This window comes from Schistocerca gregaria, chromosome 2 (assembly GCF_023897955.1).
Source record: "Schistocerca gregaria isolate iqSchGreg1 chromosome 2, iqSchGreg1.2, whole genome shotgun sequence".
In the NCBI taxonomy this organism is placed as follows: domain Eukaryota; kingdom Metazoa; phylum Arthropoda; class Insecta; order Orthoptera; family Acrididae; genus Schistocerca; species Schistocerca gregaria.
In genome coordinates, this window is record NC_064921.1 from 732,391,566 (window position 1) to 732,406,455 (window position 14,890).

The 14,890-nt window shown below is 36.6% G+C and overlaps 1 protein-coding gene across 8 annotated transcripts in view; it reads right to left on the reverse strand.

The window, feature by feature from the left end:
• Positions 1–14,890, reverse strand: part of LOC126334869 (atypical protein kinase C) — a 704,619-nt gene that overhangs the window by 172,099 nt on the left and 517,630 nt on the right. For all 8 annotated transcript variants that reach the window (XM_049997557.1, XM_049997558.1, XM_049997563.1 and 5 more), the window contains 3 exons: positions 9,930–10,015; positions 2,841–3,021; positions 2,317–2,415 (listed from right to left, as the gene is read on the reverse strand). In XM_049997557.1, the coding sequence (XP_049853514.1) occupies positions 2,317–2,415; positions 2,841–3,021; positions 9,930–10,015 (366 nt within the window). The remainder of the gene's footprint in view (positions 1–2,316; positions 2,416–2,840; positions 3,022–9,929; positions 10,016–14,890) is intronic.

Genomic DNA, 14,890 nt, shown 5'->3' on the forward strand with positions numbered 1-14,890 from the left:
TCAAACAGGTGCAGCTCTTAATTGAAGAGTCTGAGGTGGAGCCACCCTAAAATATATATTAAAATAAATTTCTCAATAATGTATTGCAGAATTGAAATTATCAGAATGCATTTCACATACTCGCCAAGTTGATTTAAATAACACATTTCAACATTTATGGAACCATTAATATGTGATACCAAGCGATGCTTCTTGAGTCAGTCTTCAGGCTGCGCCTTGGAATGCCACTTAGCTCTATGTAGCACCAGTTTGGGGGCATGGCTTCCTTGGAATACAGTCCTTAGGGGCATCCTGAAGGTCCTGGTGTTGCAGTCTAACGGTGTCCTGCCAACCTGCACACTATTTTCACATTCCACTGCTTACATCAAAAGGGAATGAACAGAGTTGGTGAAACTTCACTAACAAATCCCTGTTTCTATATAACTCTATTACACTTTCATTGTCAGTAATCGAGATTTAGTATTATTGTTTTGATAGTGTTTTAGACAGTTTTTTTTTTTCCTTTCTGCCATTGGTTATTCTATCTACAGTTGGAATATGTTTGCAAATGTTCTGCGCCAGAGTGCACTTGGGTATGGTAGCACACATATCACTTTGAAGGAAAAGTGCACAAAATATAACCTGTGTGCTAAATACATACCATTACCTTAGTTTACTTGCTTGCTTACTGTGGGTAATGTCCATTATTAGCAAGTTTGTTTCTCTGAGTGTATTATGCACAAGTTTATTGAGTTTTTCTACTTTGTGAGTTTTGAAAACAACACAATATGAATACAGCGAAATTCTGGAACATGTGGTTAGGGTGGAAGTAAAGTAAGTTGGTGCACCCAGATCTGATTCAAACATGAACCAAGAAGAAAAACAGGCAAGGGTATACATGCAGTTTTAACAAGCTAACGTATAAAATGCAGCTCAATGGTTGTGTGTGCTATATCACTTAAAATACATATTTTCTTAATATGACAAATACAGTGAGTGATCCCTGAGGTCATGGCAACATTGCTGTTTCCTCAAGAGAATTCATGAACACCAGGGTTTGGGCACACAAAACATGAAACGTCTGAAATTTAGAAATGAAAATACCGAGAAAATTAAGCACGCAGGTGCAGTTATTATGGCATAAAGTCAAGCACCGGCATGCCAGTCTGGAACGACAGAACGGAGGGGGCTGTGAAAAGACGTCAGCCAATTGCACACTGACCGACCCCTCTCCAGGATGACAATGCGACAGCAGCGGCCTCTATGCAAAGAGGACATAAGCGCTGCACCCAACTGGTCATGGTCCAGTTCTGCAGCAGCTTGAAGACTAGTGTTTTGTACAGCAGCAACTTAGGAATTATTTATACTGTAGAAGTTTTATCAGTTTGTATGTTGCCCTTTGCTTGCGACACTTCTATGTACAAGTCAAAGTTAAGTATTTTCATTTAATTTTTTTTTTAATAAAACCCATCAATACGATTTGCTTGAATTTTTGTCTAGTGATCTGAAAAACCAGATTTCCTAGACACCTCACACTCAATGACTACGCAAAATTAAACAGCAGTAAAGAGCTCTCCAAATCATGTGTTTTGCTGCGATTTGTTGTGGTAAACTGTCAGAAAATGTTATTCAGGAACATGCCAGAAATGATCACACAAAGCAAGAAAATCTAGTTAACATGGGCTCCGAAATTCACACCGTTAAGTCCACTTCTGCATCTTCAATAACTCCGAAATGAATCTCCTCTACTGTAAGCCCATTCCTTTTTGTACTCTGAGAGCTGTTAGTCTGGACCAAAACAAGACAAGAACTCCAGTAAACATGGGCCCTGAAGTGCATACCTTAAGGGCTGTCAACTTCAATTATATGAAAAGCATCTCTTCTACTGAACAAGTGCTTCTAGGATTTAAGGTATGCATTTTACAGCCCATGTTTACTCGACTTTCTTGCTTCAAATGACTGTTCCTGTCACATCTTCGAAAGTGCACCATTCCTCCTGGGGCACACTGTATATGTTGGCCAAAAGCTGTGGTTGTTTAGGTGCCTGTTTTCAGAGGTGCTGTATCATTTTGTGATAACAGATAATCAATTACCATAATGCATTTTGAAACATCTATAAAAACTAACAATAAGTTTTCCAAATTTCTGTGTAGTATGTCTCACATTGGAAAGATGCAGTAAATGTCTCTCATTTATGACAGAAAAATGGGGGCATGCACATGCCTGCCCGCCCACCTGCACCACAACAACTCCTATAGCTATGCTTCCACTGCAGTGATTAATTAATAGTATTCAAATGAAACCAATAATTACACATTCACTACTATGAAGACTTACTCTTTGTTGGATCTTCAACAGGGACAGAGTCTGATGTAAGATCTAGTGGTGGTTCTGGAAACTCTTTCAAATCTGGTAACAGCTCTGATGTAGGTGTACCTGTGAAATGAAATTTCACTGTAATTTCACTGCCATAAAACAAAAATAATTTGTTTTTCATAGTACTGCACTTGGTCTACAATAAAATAGTGAACATAATTTACGCCTTAATGGTTCATATCTAGTATCCATTCTGAAGAATCAGCAGGTGATATGTTATAAAATTACTTATCTAGCAGGTTTGCCCACAAGACATCAATTGTTAACTGACCAGATTTAAGTATTAGGAGATGCTTAAACAAATACTGAACCATACAAACAATAAGATACGCTATCAATATCCCCCTGCAATTCCTCATTTGTGGCGATGAAAAAATTCTTGCCACCTGATAACATGAAATTTATCATGCTTGAAAGCTTAATAATCACAGTTTTGTCTGCATTAAATTTTAATTCAAATGTGTGGAAAAAATTTCATGTCTTACTGATTGTCGGGGTTTCTCCATTGTGCTCCTCCTTAACAATGGGCTCAACTTGCTCACTGCTGCAGGGCTTCTGCACCAGCTTGTGGCATTTCTTGTGCACCAAGAGCTTGCACTGGATGCACTTGAAGCCTTGCCGCCCCAGACCCCAAATACGATCTTGACAAAAGGCACAAAACGCTCGCTGAAAAAGTCAAAGAACTTGCCCTGTAACAGCTGCAATCCACAACCACAAACTGTGGAAATTATCAGTGGCATCTATAGAACAGAAATAGATGTTTTCTGGAAACACTAAATTCTAACAAATACAAGAAAGGCCAATAACTTCACACACAGTCTAAAAACAAGACTTAAAGGAAACAGGAATTTTTTTCTGCTTATAGATGTTCCAAACTTAGATGTTCAGAAGTTCTTTCTCTGACTTACTCAGGTTTTCCTTATCAACCTTTACCTCTACCAATTATAACTCTCACTTGAGAAAAGAGAGCAAACAGAAAAAGGATGGAATATTTTAATACAATTTAAATACCTAAAAGAAAATTATGTACAATCATACACTTACTTAAAAGAAATCTGTTAGCTTCTTCTGTTCTTTTCATCTGTAATTTACACATTTTCACTGTTCCCTCTAAAGTAATAGTTTTATGAACATTTATTTTCAACAACGTCTATCTGTCAGAATATTTTTATTGACAGTTTATCCGATTTGCTCCACATGATATTTCTTGCTGTTATAAAAATTTGAGCAGCTTGGATTCTCTAAATATATTACCTTTGCTTTTCAAATTATTGTAAAATATGGTCTGAGGCATGTCAAACTAATTCACTGTCTCAGTTTGCAAATCATCACCTTCTAAACTCTGTGCAATTTTTAGCTGACCACCTAAAGAAAGCAGTTTCATGTTTTGCTTAAATATTCTTCATTAATTTACACTTGCCAACTAATTAATTTTTGTTTCTTACAAGGGGACCACACAATAACCAATTTTAAATTCCCCCCCATTATAAATGAAGTCCATAACTCAAATATCAATCACCAACCTGTCCGATACAACTCTACGTTTACATCTACATATCTACTCTGCAAATCACACTTAAGTGGCTGGTAAAGGATTCATTGAATCACCTACACCTTAATTCTCTATTATTCCACTCTCTAACAGCAAGCAGAAAAAACACACATATATCTTTCAATGCATGCTCTGATTTCTATCATTTTATTATGATTATCATTTCACCCTGTTTGTATCAGAGTCAACAAAATATTTTTGCATTCAGAGGAGAAAGTTGGGGACTGAAATTACATCAGAAAATCCCACCACAACAAGGTCCCACACCAAATCCTGTACCATGTCCATGACACTCTTCCTCCTATTTCTTGATAATACAAAACATGCCACCCTCCTTTGACCTTTCTCGATGTACTCTTTTAATTCTATCTGGTAAGGATCCTACACCATGCATCAGTACTCCAAAGGAGGATGGACAAGCGAAGTGTTGGCAGTCTCTATAGTAGACCTGCTGCATCTTCTGAGTGTTCTGCCAATAAAATGAAGTTTCCGTTTGCCTCCCCAAAACATTTTCCATGTGTTCTTTCAAATTTAAATTGTTTATAATTTTAATTCCTAAGTACTTAGTTGAATTTACAGCCTTTAGATTTGGTTGATTTATCGTGTAACTTAAGTTTTAATGGATTCCTTTCAGCACTCATTTGGTTCACCTCACCCTTCTTATTATTTAGGATCAATTGCCAATTTTCTCACCATACAGATAGCTCACCAAAATCTTTTCCATTGGTTTCGATCTTCTGATGACTTCACTGGATGATAAGAGAGCATCATATGAAAACAACCTATAACGGTTGCTCAGATTGTCTCCCAAATTGTTTATATACAGGTAAGGAATAGCATAGGGCCTATAAAACTACCCCTGAGAATGTCTTAAGTCACTTCTGTTTTACTCTATGACTTTCAGTCAGTTACCATGAACTATGACCTCTCTGACAGGAAATCACAAATCCAGTCACATAACTGAGATGATGTTGCATAAGCAAGCAATTTGATTACCTGCTGCTTGTGAGGTATGGTGTCAAAAGCATTCTGGAAATCTAGAAATATGGCATCAATTTGAAATCCCTTGTCAATAGAACAAAATACTTCATGTGAGTAAAGAGCTAGTTGTATTTCACAAGAAAGATGTTTTCTAAATCCGTGATAACTATGTGTCAATGGACCATTCACTTCAAGGTAATTCACAATGATCAGACACAATGTATGTTCCAATATTCTGCTGCATATCAACATTAATGATATGGGCCTGGAATTTAGTGGATCACTCCTATTGCCTTTTTGAATATTGGTGCGACCCAAGCAACTTTCAAGTCTTCTCTCTCATAAACCCTCAAGAAAATTGACTTAAGTTTTCTGAGTGCTTTAACATACTTTAAAATGAGATCATTAGTTTAAATGAGTACTGTGGCTCTGTGGTAGAATGCTTGCTTGCCATATGGGTAGCACAAGTTTAGGTCCTAGAGTGGTAGTATTTTAAACATAGATCTGAGTTCTGTGAAGAGTTGATTACACAAAGATGAAAAAATTTAATTTTTAATGCATTTTTAATTTACACGATCTTTATTAACCATCTTTTATACAAGATCAATAATAAAGAATTTATATCTGTACATGAGAACTGGTTGTTTTTGCACAATCTGTAACAAGAAAAATGAGGACTGGCATTTTTCATAAAAATGAGGATTAGGTAGATGTTACTGAGAATATATTTGATGAATTTCATATTTGAATGATTTAAGTATTGGAACAGAAACGAAAAACTGAAAAATGTTGGCCAAAATGGCTCAAACCAGTGATCCTGCAATTATCAGTCTCAAGTGCTATCTATTTTTTTCCACCTTCATGTATTTTGCACTTTACAGAAGTGCTCGTTGAACATGCACAATTCCTTAAGGATTTGCATCAGCCAAGAATCAAAAACAAATCATCCATCTGTCAACCCAGCATTCTACCACACAGTGACACTACTTGTCAAATAATGGTATCAGAAATCATTTACAATGTGTAACATTCCCAAATGTGTACCAATAATTGAACATTCCATCAATCCAAACATTTATAATTTAACTAGATTCAAAAATGTAAGACAAAAGGCAATAAATATACAGTTATTTCAAATTCTGGATAAAATTATTGTGCAGGTAAATTAGTTGTTTCCTTCTAACTCCTTAAAGTCAATTACACTTATGAGGATGGAAGTTAATGGGGTTGCACTTATGAGAAATACTATTCCCACTTACACAGGTCTGTATCTTCTCCATTATAGAGTTTTTAACAGGCTGAAAGTAAAAGGAAGTGGCAGTTAGTCCCACTTATTGAGTTTTTTTTCTTCATTTATCCTCAGTTTCCTATATTGTTATAAGTATTATTTTGTTTCCTTCTAACTCCTTAAAGTCAATTATTTTAAGGAGTTAGAAGGAAACAAAATACACACACACACACACACACACACACACACACACACACACACACACACACACACACACACACACACACACACCAATCTCTCCACCCTCTTTCTCTCAAGCATCATGTCCCTCACTTGTATGCTTCTTCCATTGTGCTCTCTTAAGCAAATAAACTAGAATGTATTTTTTTAATGAAATGTGTTTCTTACAGTATATCCGGTTATTATGTTCTAAAACATCCCTGGAATATACACAACTGTGAGTGGGAAGATGTGAGAGTGTGAGAGTATAAATCTTTAGTTATTGGATGAACTTCCAGTGCTGGACAATATTACCACAGAATAAAAAACTAAATACTATCTTTAAAGGGCTGATAACTGTTCACAATAATGTAAGTTTCTGCAGTAGCATGTCAGTTGGAAGTAATGCCTCATGGATTCAAGTTCACTCAAGACGATTAGTTGAAGAATCTGTCTTGCATAACTTCACAGTGAAATACAGCATGTGTGGAATACAATACCAGTGGACATCATTTTAGTGAAGTTTTGGAGGGAATTTATGTGAATAAAATAAACAGTCCTTGGTAATTAAGCTCCTGAAATTACTATCCTAGCATAAAATTTTGTTGTATAGTGTACACAAAGTTTATAAGAAGAGTCAGTGCCTTGAGAAACTTTCAGAACCAACAGAAAACTTAAAGCAGTGTTGATGGACAATGCTCCACGTTCAGTTTTGCTACTCTTCTGATTCAGCACGTGAGATTACACAATTTTGTGCTTTAGCTGTGTGGTTTCTGGAGCAATTTGATGCATTCACTCTAAACAGAAACGGCCAAATCTTGTACATGTAACTCATGCTGAACTACAGCCTTTCACAACTTAACCACAAGGGAAGAAAGCTGACATAACTGTGTTGCTCTATGCTCAAGACATATCAGTGTGATGTACAGTTAGTAGAACAGTGATAATTAATTCACCAACAGTTCTACCATGAAAAGAAAATTAAAACTCAGCTCAGTCAGCAAAACTAACTGTGACTTGCCATGACTTGACAGATTTTTTTTTCAAGTGTCAGTCATTATCTACAGAGACAATTATTATTGTGAAGAACCACTTAGAAATCTCTTTGCATCCTGTAATGGCATTTCTCTCCATTGCCTAAGAATGTATTAAATAGAACAATTGTGATAGTGATACTGTTACCAGAGAGACTTTGCATCAAGATTATGTAAAGCTGTTCAAGTATCAAATGATGAATCAAACAATACTCATAAATATGTAATAGATACAGCACCATTTCAGAAAAACCTTGTATTCAGATAAACAATGGTGGACAGCAGAAGTATCTCCCCGTTCTCAAGAAGGGACGTCGAACAGATGTGCAGAACTATAGACCTATATCTCTAACGTCGATCAGTTGTAGAATTTTGGAACACGTATTATGTTCGAGTATAATGTCTTTTCTGGAGACTAGAAATCTACTCTGTAGGAATCAGCATGGGTTTCGAAAAAGACGGTCGTGTGAAACCCAGCTCGCGCTATTCGTCCACGAGACTCAGAGGGCCTTAGACACGGGTTCACAGGTAGATGCCGTGTTTCTTGACTTCCGCAAGGTGTTTGACACAGTTCCCCACAGTCGTTTAATGAACAAAGTAAGAGCATACGGACTATCAGATCAATTGTGTGATTGGATAGAGGAGTTCTTAGATAACAGAACACAGCACGTCATTCTCAATGGAGAGAAGTCTTCCGAAGTAAGAGTGATTTCAGGTGTGCCGCAGGGGAGTGTCATAGGACCGTTGCTATTCACAATATACATAAATGACCTGGTGGATGACATCGGAAGTTCACTGAGGCTTTTTGCAGATGATGCTGTGGTGTATCGAGAGGTTGCAACAATGGAAAATTGTACTGAAATGCAGGAGGATCTGCAGCGAATTGACGCATGGTGCACGGAATGGCAATTGAATCTCAATGTAGAGAAGTGTAATGTGATGCGAATACATAGAAAGATAGGTCCCTTATCATTTAGCTACAAAATAGCAGGTCAGCAACTGGAAGCAGTTAATTCCATAAATTATCTGGGAGTACGCATTAGGAGTGATTTAAAATGGAATGATCATATAAAGTTGATCGTCGGTAAAGCAGATGCCAGACTGAGATTCATTGGAAGAATCCTAAGGAAATGCAATCCGACAACAAAGGAAGTAGGTTACAGTACGCTTGTTCGCCCAATGCTTGAATACTGCTCAGCAGTGTGGGATTCGCACCAGGTAGGGTTGATAGAAGAGATAGAGAAGATCCAACGGAGAGCAGCGAGCTTCGTTACAGGATCATTTAGTAATTGCGAAAGCGTTACGGAGATGATAGATAAACTCCAGTGGAAGACTCTGCAGGAGAGACGCTCAGTAGCTCGGTACGGGCTTTTGTTGAAGTTTCGAGAACATACCTTCACCGAAGAGTCAAGCAGTATATTGCTCCCTCCTACGTATATCTCGCGAAGAGACCATGAGGATAAAATCAGAGAGATTAGAGCCCACACAGAAGCATACCGACAATCCTTCTTTCCACGTACAATACGAGACTGGAATAGAAGGGAGAACCGATAGAGGTACTCAGGGTACCCTCCGCCACACACCGTCAGGTGGCTTGCGGAGTACGGATGTAGATGTAGATATCTGCATCCATTGAAGATATTTCAGAAGAATGACAAAATATTTTGGTATCTGATGCAAATTTTGTTTAAAGCACCTTCACTTCTAAAGAATGGCAGGCTGTATTAAATTAAACCATTCAATTTTATTGCAAATTGCATTATCAACGAAATAGATTTGCAACTGCAGATAAAATTTCATGGATTCCAGTAAGTGAACTACAAACAAGAAAGAACTTGAGGTTTGAGTAAAGGTACTAAATATAAAAGGCATAGTAATAATCAAAGTCTAACAGAGTGTGATACACCTTTAATTTTATCAGTAAACGATGATCCAATCTTGTTACAATGTAGCACAGTAGTCACAAAAAGTGTAATTTCTGTGAGGAAATCTGCTGGTCTACAATTCTAGTACAACAAGACTCATAATATGTTGCATCATATTTCTGTTATAGCAAGTGCATTTCCACTGAAATCATTTTGTAACAAGGTACACCAACGAAGTATTGACTCCATGTCCGCACATGATGTGAAAAAGTTTGGATTCTGAAAAGGAAGGCAACAAGATTACGATTTAACATGCTGCTGTTAACAACGTCTCTGGAGATGGAGTACAAGCTCAGACTGAGCAAGGAGGGGAAGAAAATTGGCAATGTCCTTTTGAGAAATGATAGAAACCAAGGAAAAACTAAGTCTGGATGACTAGATAAGGATTTCAGTCTCAGTCCTTGCAAATGGAAATTCAGTGATTTAATCATTGCAACAGATCACTCATTTTGGATTCTGAGTGTGAAGCATAAGAGACGTCTCACTATAATGCACAATGGTATGTAACATACGTACTTCAGATTTATAACTCATACAGCTCTCTTGTGCACCTGTCCTGAGAGCACATTACAAGAAAAAAGGAGTGGCATAATCTTCAAAATATTCTATAATCACAAAAAAACTCTTTCACTTACTCGATTAAACCGCTTCGCCTGGAAGATGTGTCCATTGACCCGGTACAACTTCCTCCATCTCCGAGCACCTCGTCGATATATACTCCCTGGAAAAAGAGGTAAAAGATCCATTACCAGCTGCCAAACAAATATAATACAAAATACTTTAATGAATATCAATAATTAAAATGTCAATGCAAGAAATTTACACATTGGTGTGAACATGTGCCACATTTAACAAAGTGAATAACAAAATTTTATGAGAAAAGTTATAGGCATACTTCACCGAGAAACGAAAAGCAACACCAGCATTAGTATCAACAAAAATGTACTACAAAGTAACAGAGGAATTAAAACTACATTAATCAGGAAATATTACAGAATTTTCTGTAAACAGCACTCCACACACCAACAACTGCTGTATTGTGAATTTATTTGTTGACAACCAGTTTCAGTCTTGCGACTATCTTCGAGCCATGTATACAGTTACACAATACTAAAGGGAAGTTCTCAGGTGTCAAGCACATAATTATCATCCACTGTATCATTGCAGCATCTGTCACTTATACACACCACCACTGAATTATACATTTAGCAACTAATAAAAAAATGTTTAAGTGACATGCTGTGAATGATGATAATTATGTGCTTGGTACCAAGGAGCCTTCCTTTAACCTGATGTAATAATATATGTGACTTGGAGATGTTCACTTGACCAAAACTGGATGTTGATTAATAAACTCTCTTCACAGGGGTTTTTGGTGGTTTTGTGATGCCATCTTATGGTAGACTGACTCAAATCAGTTGTCATTACTTATCCAATGGTGCCCCAACCTCATAAGTTGCTATGTTTTATCTGCTGTGTCACAATGGTGTCAATAGAAAGACATATTAAGGTCAGAGAGCATTGATCTTCCAAGGGCAAGATGACCATACACGCTCTAAAAAAAAGGAGTATGCGTACTCATTTTCATCATATCCTCTATATACTCTTCACTTTTCCTTCATTTATATGAGGTGAACTTTTTTGCATTTCTCATTCTCACATCAATGAACATACTTTGGATTCAAAGTTGGCAGCAATAGTTTCATTTGTTTTTGACAGAAAACAGAACCAGCTGCTGGCACTGATGCCAATTGTTAAGTTTATGTACAGCCAACTTGATGCTCACTTACCACTAAATATTATTGCTTCATTCTTTTGATCCTATACGCCTTGTTTATATTGATGGGAAGTGACTTAGCATATTGCGTGACACTGTGGCATACTGAGTTGACAGTGCATGTATTGGTCTATGTGGGTCTTCTCTCTCTCTCTCTCTCTCTCTCTCTCTCTCTCTCTCTCTCTCTCTTGTTAAATCTTTGCCACCAACCACCACCACCACCACCACCACCACCACCACCACTTGTGGGCTGTGTATTATCTACTAGTGAATGACTACTCATTGCAAAAACTTAAATGGAACTATGGAAATTAATTTTTGAGAGTGACTATCCTGGAATAAAGTAAATTACAGATTATGGCTGCAAGACTAAATGTGCCACCTGCAATGTAGTTTTATCAATTCAGAACAAAGGGAAGCATCATACTGAGCAGCATTTTAATACACCACTGCATAATCTAAAAGTAAAACAAAGTAACTAGGTTAGAAACAGTGTTTTGGGAAAAACAACTGTTTTCTGAGAAGCTGATATTGCACCACATAGACCTCATATGGTCATATTCTAATGTTGCCCATAATCAACAGTTTCCAATTGTGGACTGCACAAGCACTCTTCTAAAAAAGCCATGTGATCAACGAATTTTTGTTGCAAGGATTAAATCAGAAGCTAATGTTATGAATGCTCTGTATAACTGGTTTGAAGAAATATTAAAGAGACGAGTCTAAATCTGCATATTTCATTGGAGTAGCATGTGGTGCATTAAATAGGAATGACAAGAATATGCTTCCTGTTTTGATTAGACTCTGCAACTTTTCCAGCCTGACTGGTAACATACATACTCATGTAAACATGAGGCTTCTGTGAGTAGGCATTCTTCCAAATGATACTGCCAATATTGTTGTGGAATGTGTTCAATCTGTTCTAATATGTTATATGCTGGAAGAAAGAATTTTTGTTTATGTCACAGACACCTCACTTTTCAGTTTCAGCACTCTTACAAATACAGGTCAAGGTAACGAGTACACAATATACTGGAAAAGACATTTAAGAACAATATGCTGACAGTAACATGTGTTATTCATAATCCACTGGAATCTGCAAGGTGAAGGCAATACCCGTTTACACCAGCAACATCAGTTACAAGATATATCATCACTTTGACATTCGTAATGAGTAAATAAGCTGAAAGAATTCTGTGAATACTGGAATTTAGTATCAGCAAGTGCTGCAACATGGGAAGACTCACTGGATCTCTCTCTCTCTTTCCAATGGTGGAATTAATCCAAGTCCATCCATTACAAGAAAAATAATTAAAATGTTCACTTATATGACACAAGAAATGAAGGCCAGCTGAAAAGTCTATAGCACAGACTGTGAGCTGTGGAAAAATGTCCTCGATATTCAGGTGTACAAGTCGTAAAGCATCTTCCGAAGAGTCTACAGGACAGTAGGAGTGACAGGACATTCCAGAAACTTCTAAATGATTACTTAATGGAAAAAATAATTGTGTAGTAGAGAAGTATATGTAAAGAATGAGGAATACTGTTACTACTTTTATGAATTCACTGTAATCAACTGAAAAGATTGTAGTATGATGTATGTAAATAACATGTATGCTGTTTTGTATTTTAATATGTAGGCTAAATATTTTAAAATATTAGGTTGAGTTGACCTGTTCTATATTACAGGTACACACACAGTACATAATGTACCTATCTAATTGGACCAAATAAAAAATCTATCTATCTATCTATCCTAAAATTGTCTGAATCATTAAAGAGATACATTTTACATAATATGGTCTTCCCTATAACTACAAAAAAGTTCTTTGAGGAAGGCACTGAACTGTGGTTTCTGTTTATTCATGCACAACTTAAATTGTTTGGTAGTTTTCTTACACGAATAAAGAGGGACTACATTACTGTAACTGAAGTTGCAACAGAATATAACAATTTAATTCAGACATTATAAGGTAGCCAAATGAAAACATTTATTCTACTTATAGTCACAGCACTGTAGAACACATTAGTAAAGAATGGTGTTGTCTGTAGAACTCAGTTTCAGGAAACTTTCAGGGCATTCTACAATGAGTGCATCCTACACCCAAAAATTGGTCTAAACATTTTATTAAAGGTATGCTGGAACTATGGAAGTTGCTTTTAAATTGTATTGTAACACACATATACGCTTTGAACTGTACAAAAACGTAACTGAGTGCCATGATGTTGAAAACACTATTTCTGATATGTACTGTTCCATGAAGCGAGTAACAAAAGAACACTTGGGAATCCCCGATAACCAATAATTTGAGTCTTCAGAAAAGATGGAAAATTATCCTACAATGCTTTATGAAGGCTGAGTGTAAGTTAAATGAAAAATTCAAGAGGTTAGTGGAGTTCACTTTTGCTATTCCAGGAACCAATGCAGACTGTGAAAATGTGTTCAGTGTTACCTCAAAATACTGGTCATATGAAAAAAAGTTGACTTTGGATGCAGACAATGGGAAGTGTGATGAAAATGAAAACTAGCTGTAACTATAATTTTCACAATTTTGTTATGACACAAGGAAAAAAACATCCCTTCTTGAAAAAGTGGGAACCTTAGAAAAACACAATGAGGAAGGACCAAGTTGCAGCACACAATCTTAAGCTTTCATATATTATGTATCAGAGAACAGCAATGCTATTATTATTATTTTAGATTTATAGATAGTTGAGCAGATATGAACTCATTTTCAGTTTAAGATATATATGCTTATCCTGTACAAGGATCATTTTTAATACCTCTACCAACACATCCATCTTAACACCTTTTACAGTACACAGTATAAGAAAGTACCACTTTTCATATTCACACTTTATCAAATCCTCATACTACAAAAATTTGGTTACACCACATTCTGGCCCACTATGAAATTCAGTGTGTTCTGTTCTGTTATGGCTGCTTTCCCATATGAAAAAAGGGAAGGACGATGACTTATCATAGAACCAAATCGAACACTGTCATAAAGTAATTTGGCTATCTCAAAGTTGAGACTACTCTTTCAGGTACACCATGTTTGCTGGTTTGGCAGCATGAAGAGAATATCTATTCTATAAGAAAGTTATCTAGACCAGTTTATCTATACAGTTTTATATACACTAAATAAAAGGAAGAGAGTCATTGCATTACATGCCCTGTTTTCTGCGTGGATCAATATTCAATTTCATGAAATTCATCACTCTAGTATCATAATGCTCCCACTATTATCATTTTAAGATGGAGCTCCCTAGACTCTGGACATCGGACTTAAGATATAAAGCCCAAATATTCATGGCTAAAATGCTGCTGGAAGTTACGAGGTCAGCAAAGCAAATAACGTCGTAACACTGCATATAAAGCTTCCTCGTGTCTTTGGCGCCATTACTCGTCTAATATTTGGGTCATTAAAGGAATAGAGCTCTTCGACGTGTAATAACAAGACGTTTACCATACTGCTATTTTCCCGCCAATTTCATGGCTGCGGCAAACAAATTAACGGTTTACAGTAGAACAAAAAGTATTTAATTTTGCCAAACTTAAAATGTTATTAGCATCCTCCAACGTTACTGCAGCTTATTATTAGCCAGGCTTTTCTAAAATCCTGAGAGAAAAACTCATTACCGCTGCTTTGTCTGAAAAGCTTTAATTCCGCCTCGACGATAATCAGAATATTACTATTCTTTAATGCGCCGAACATTGCATACAGAAGACACTTTTCCGCCGGTGTTCTTTTTATTTATGTTTTATGCAAACAGTCCACAAATAGCATTTTACTGTATACAAGTGGAGCAACAGAT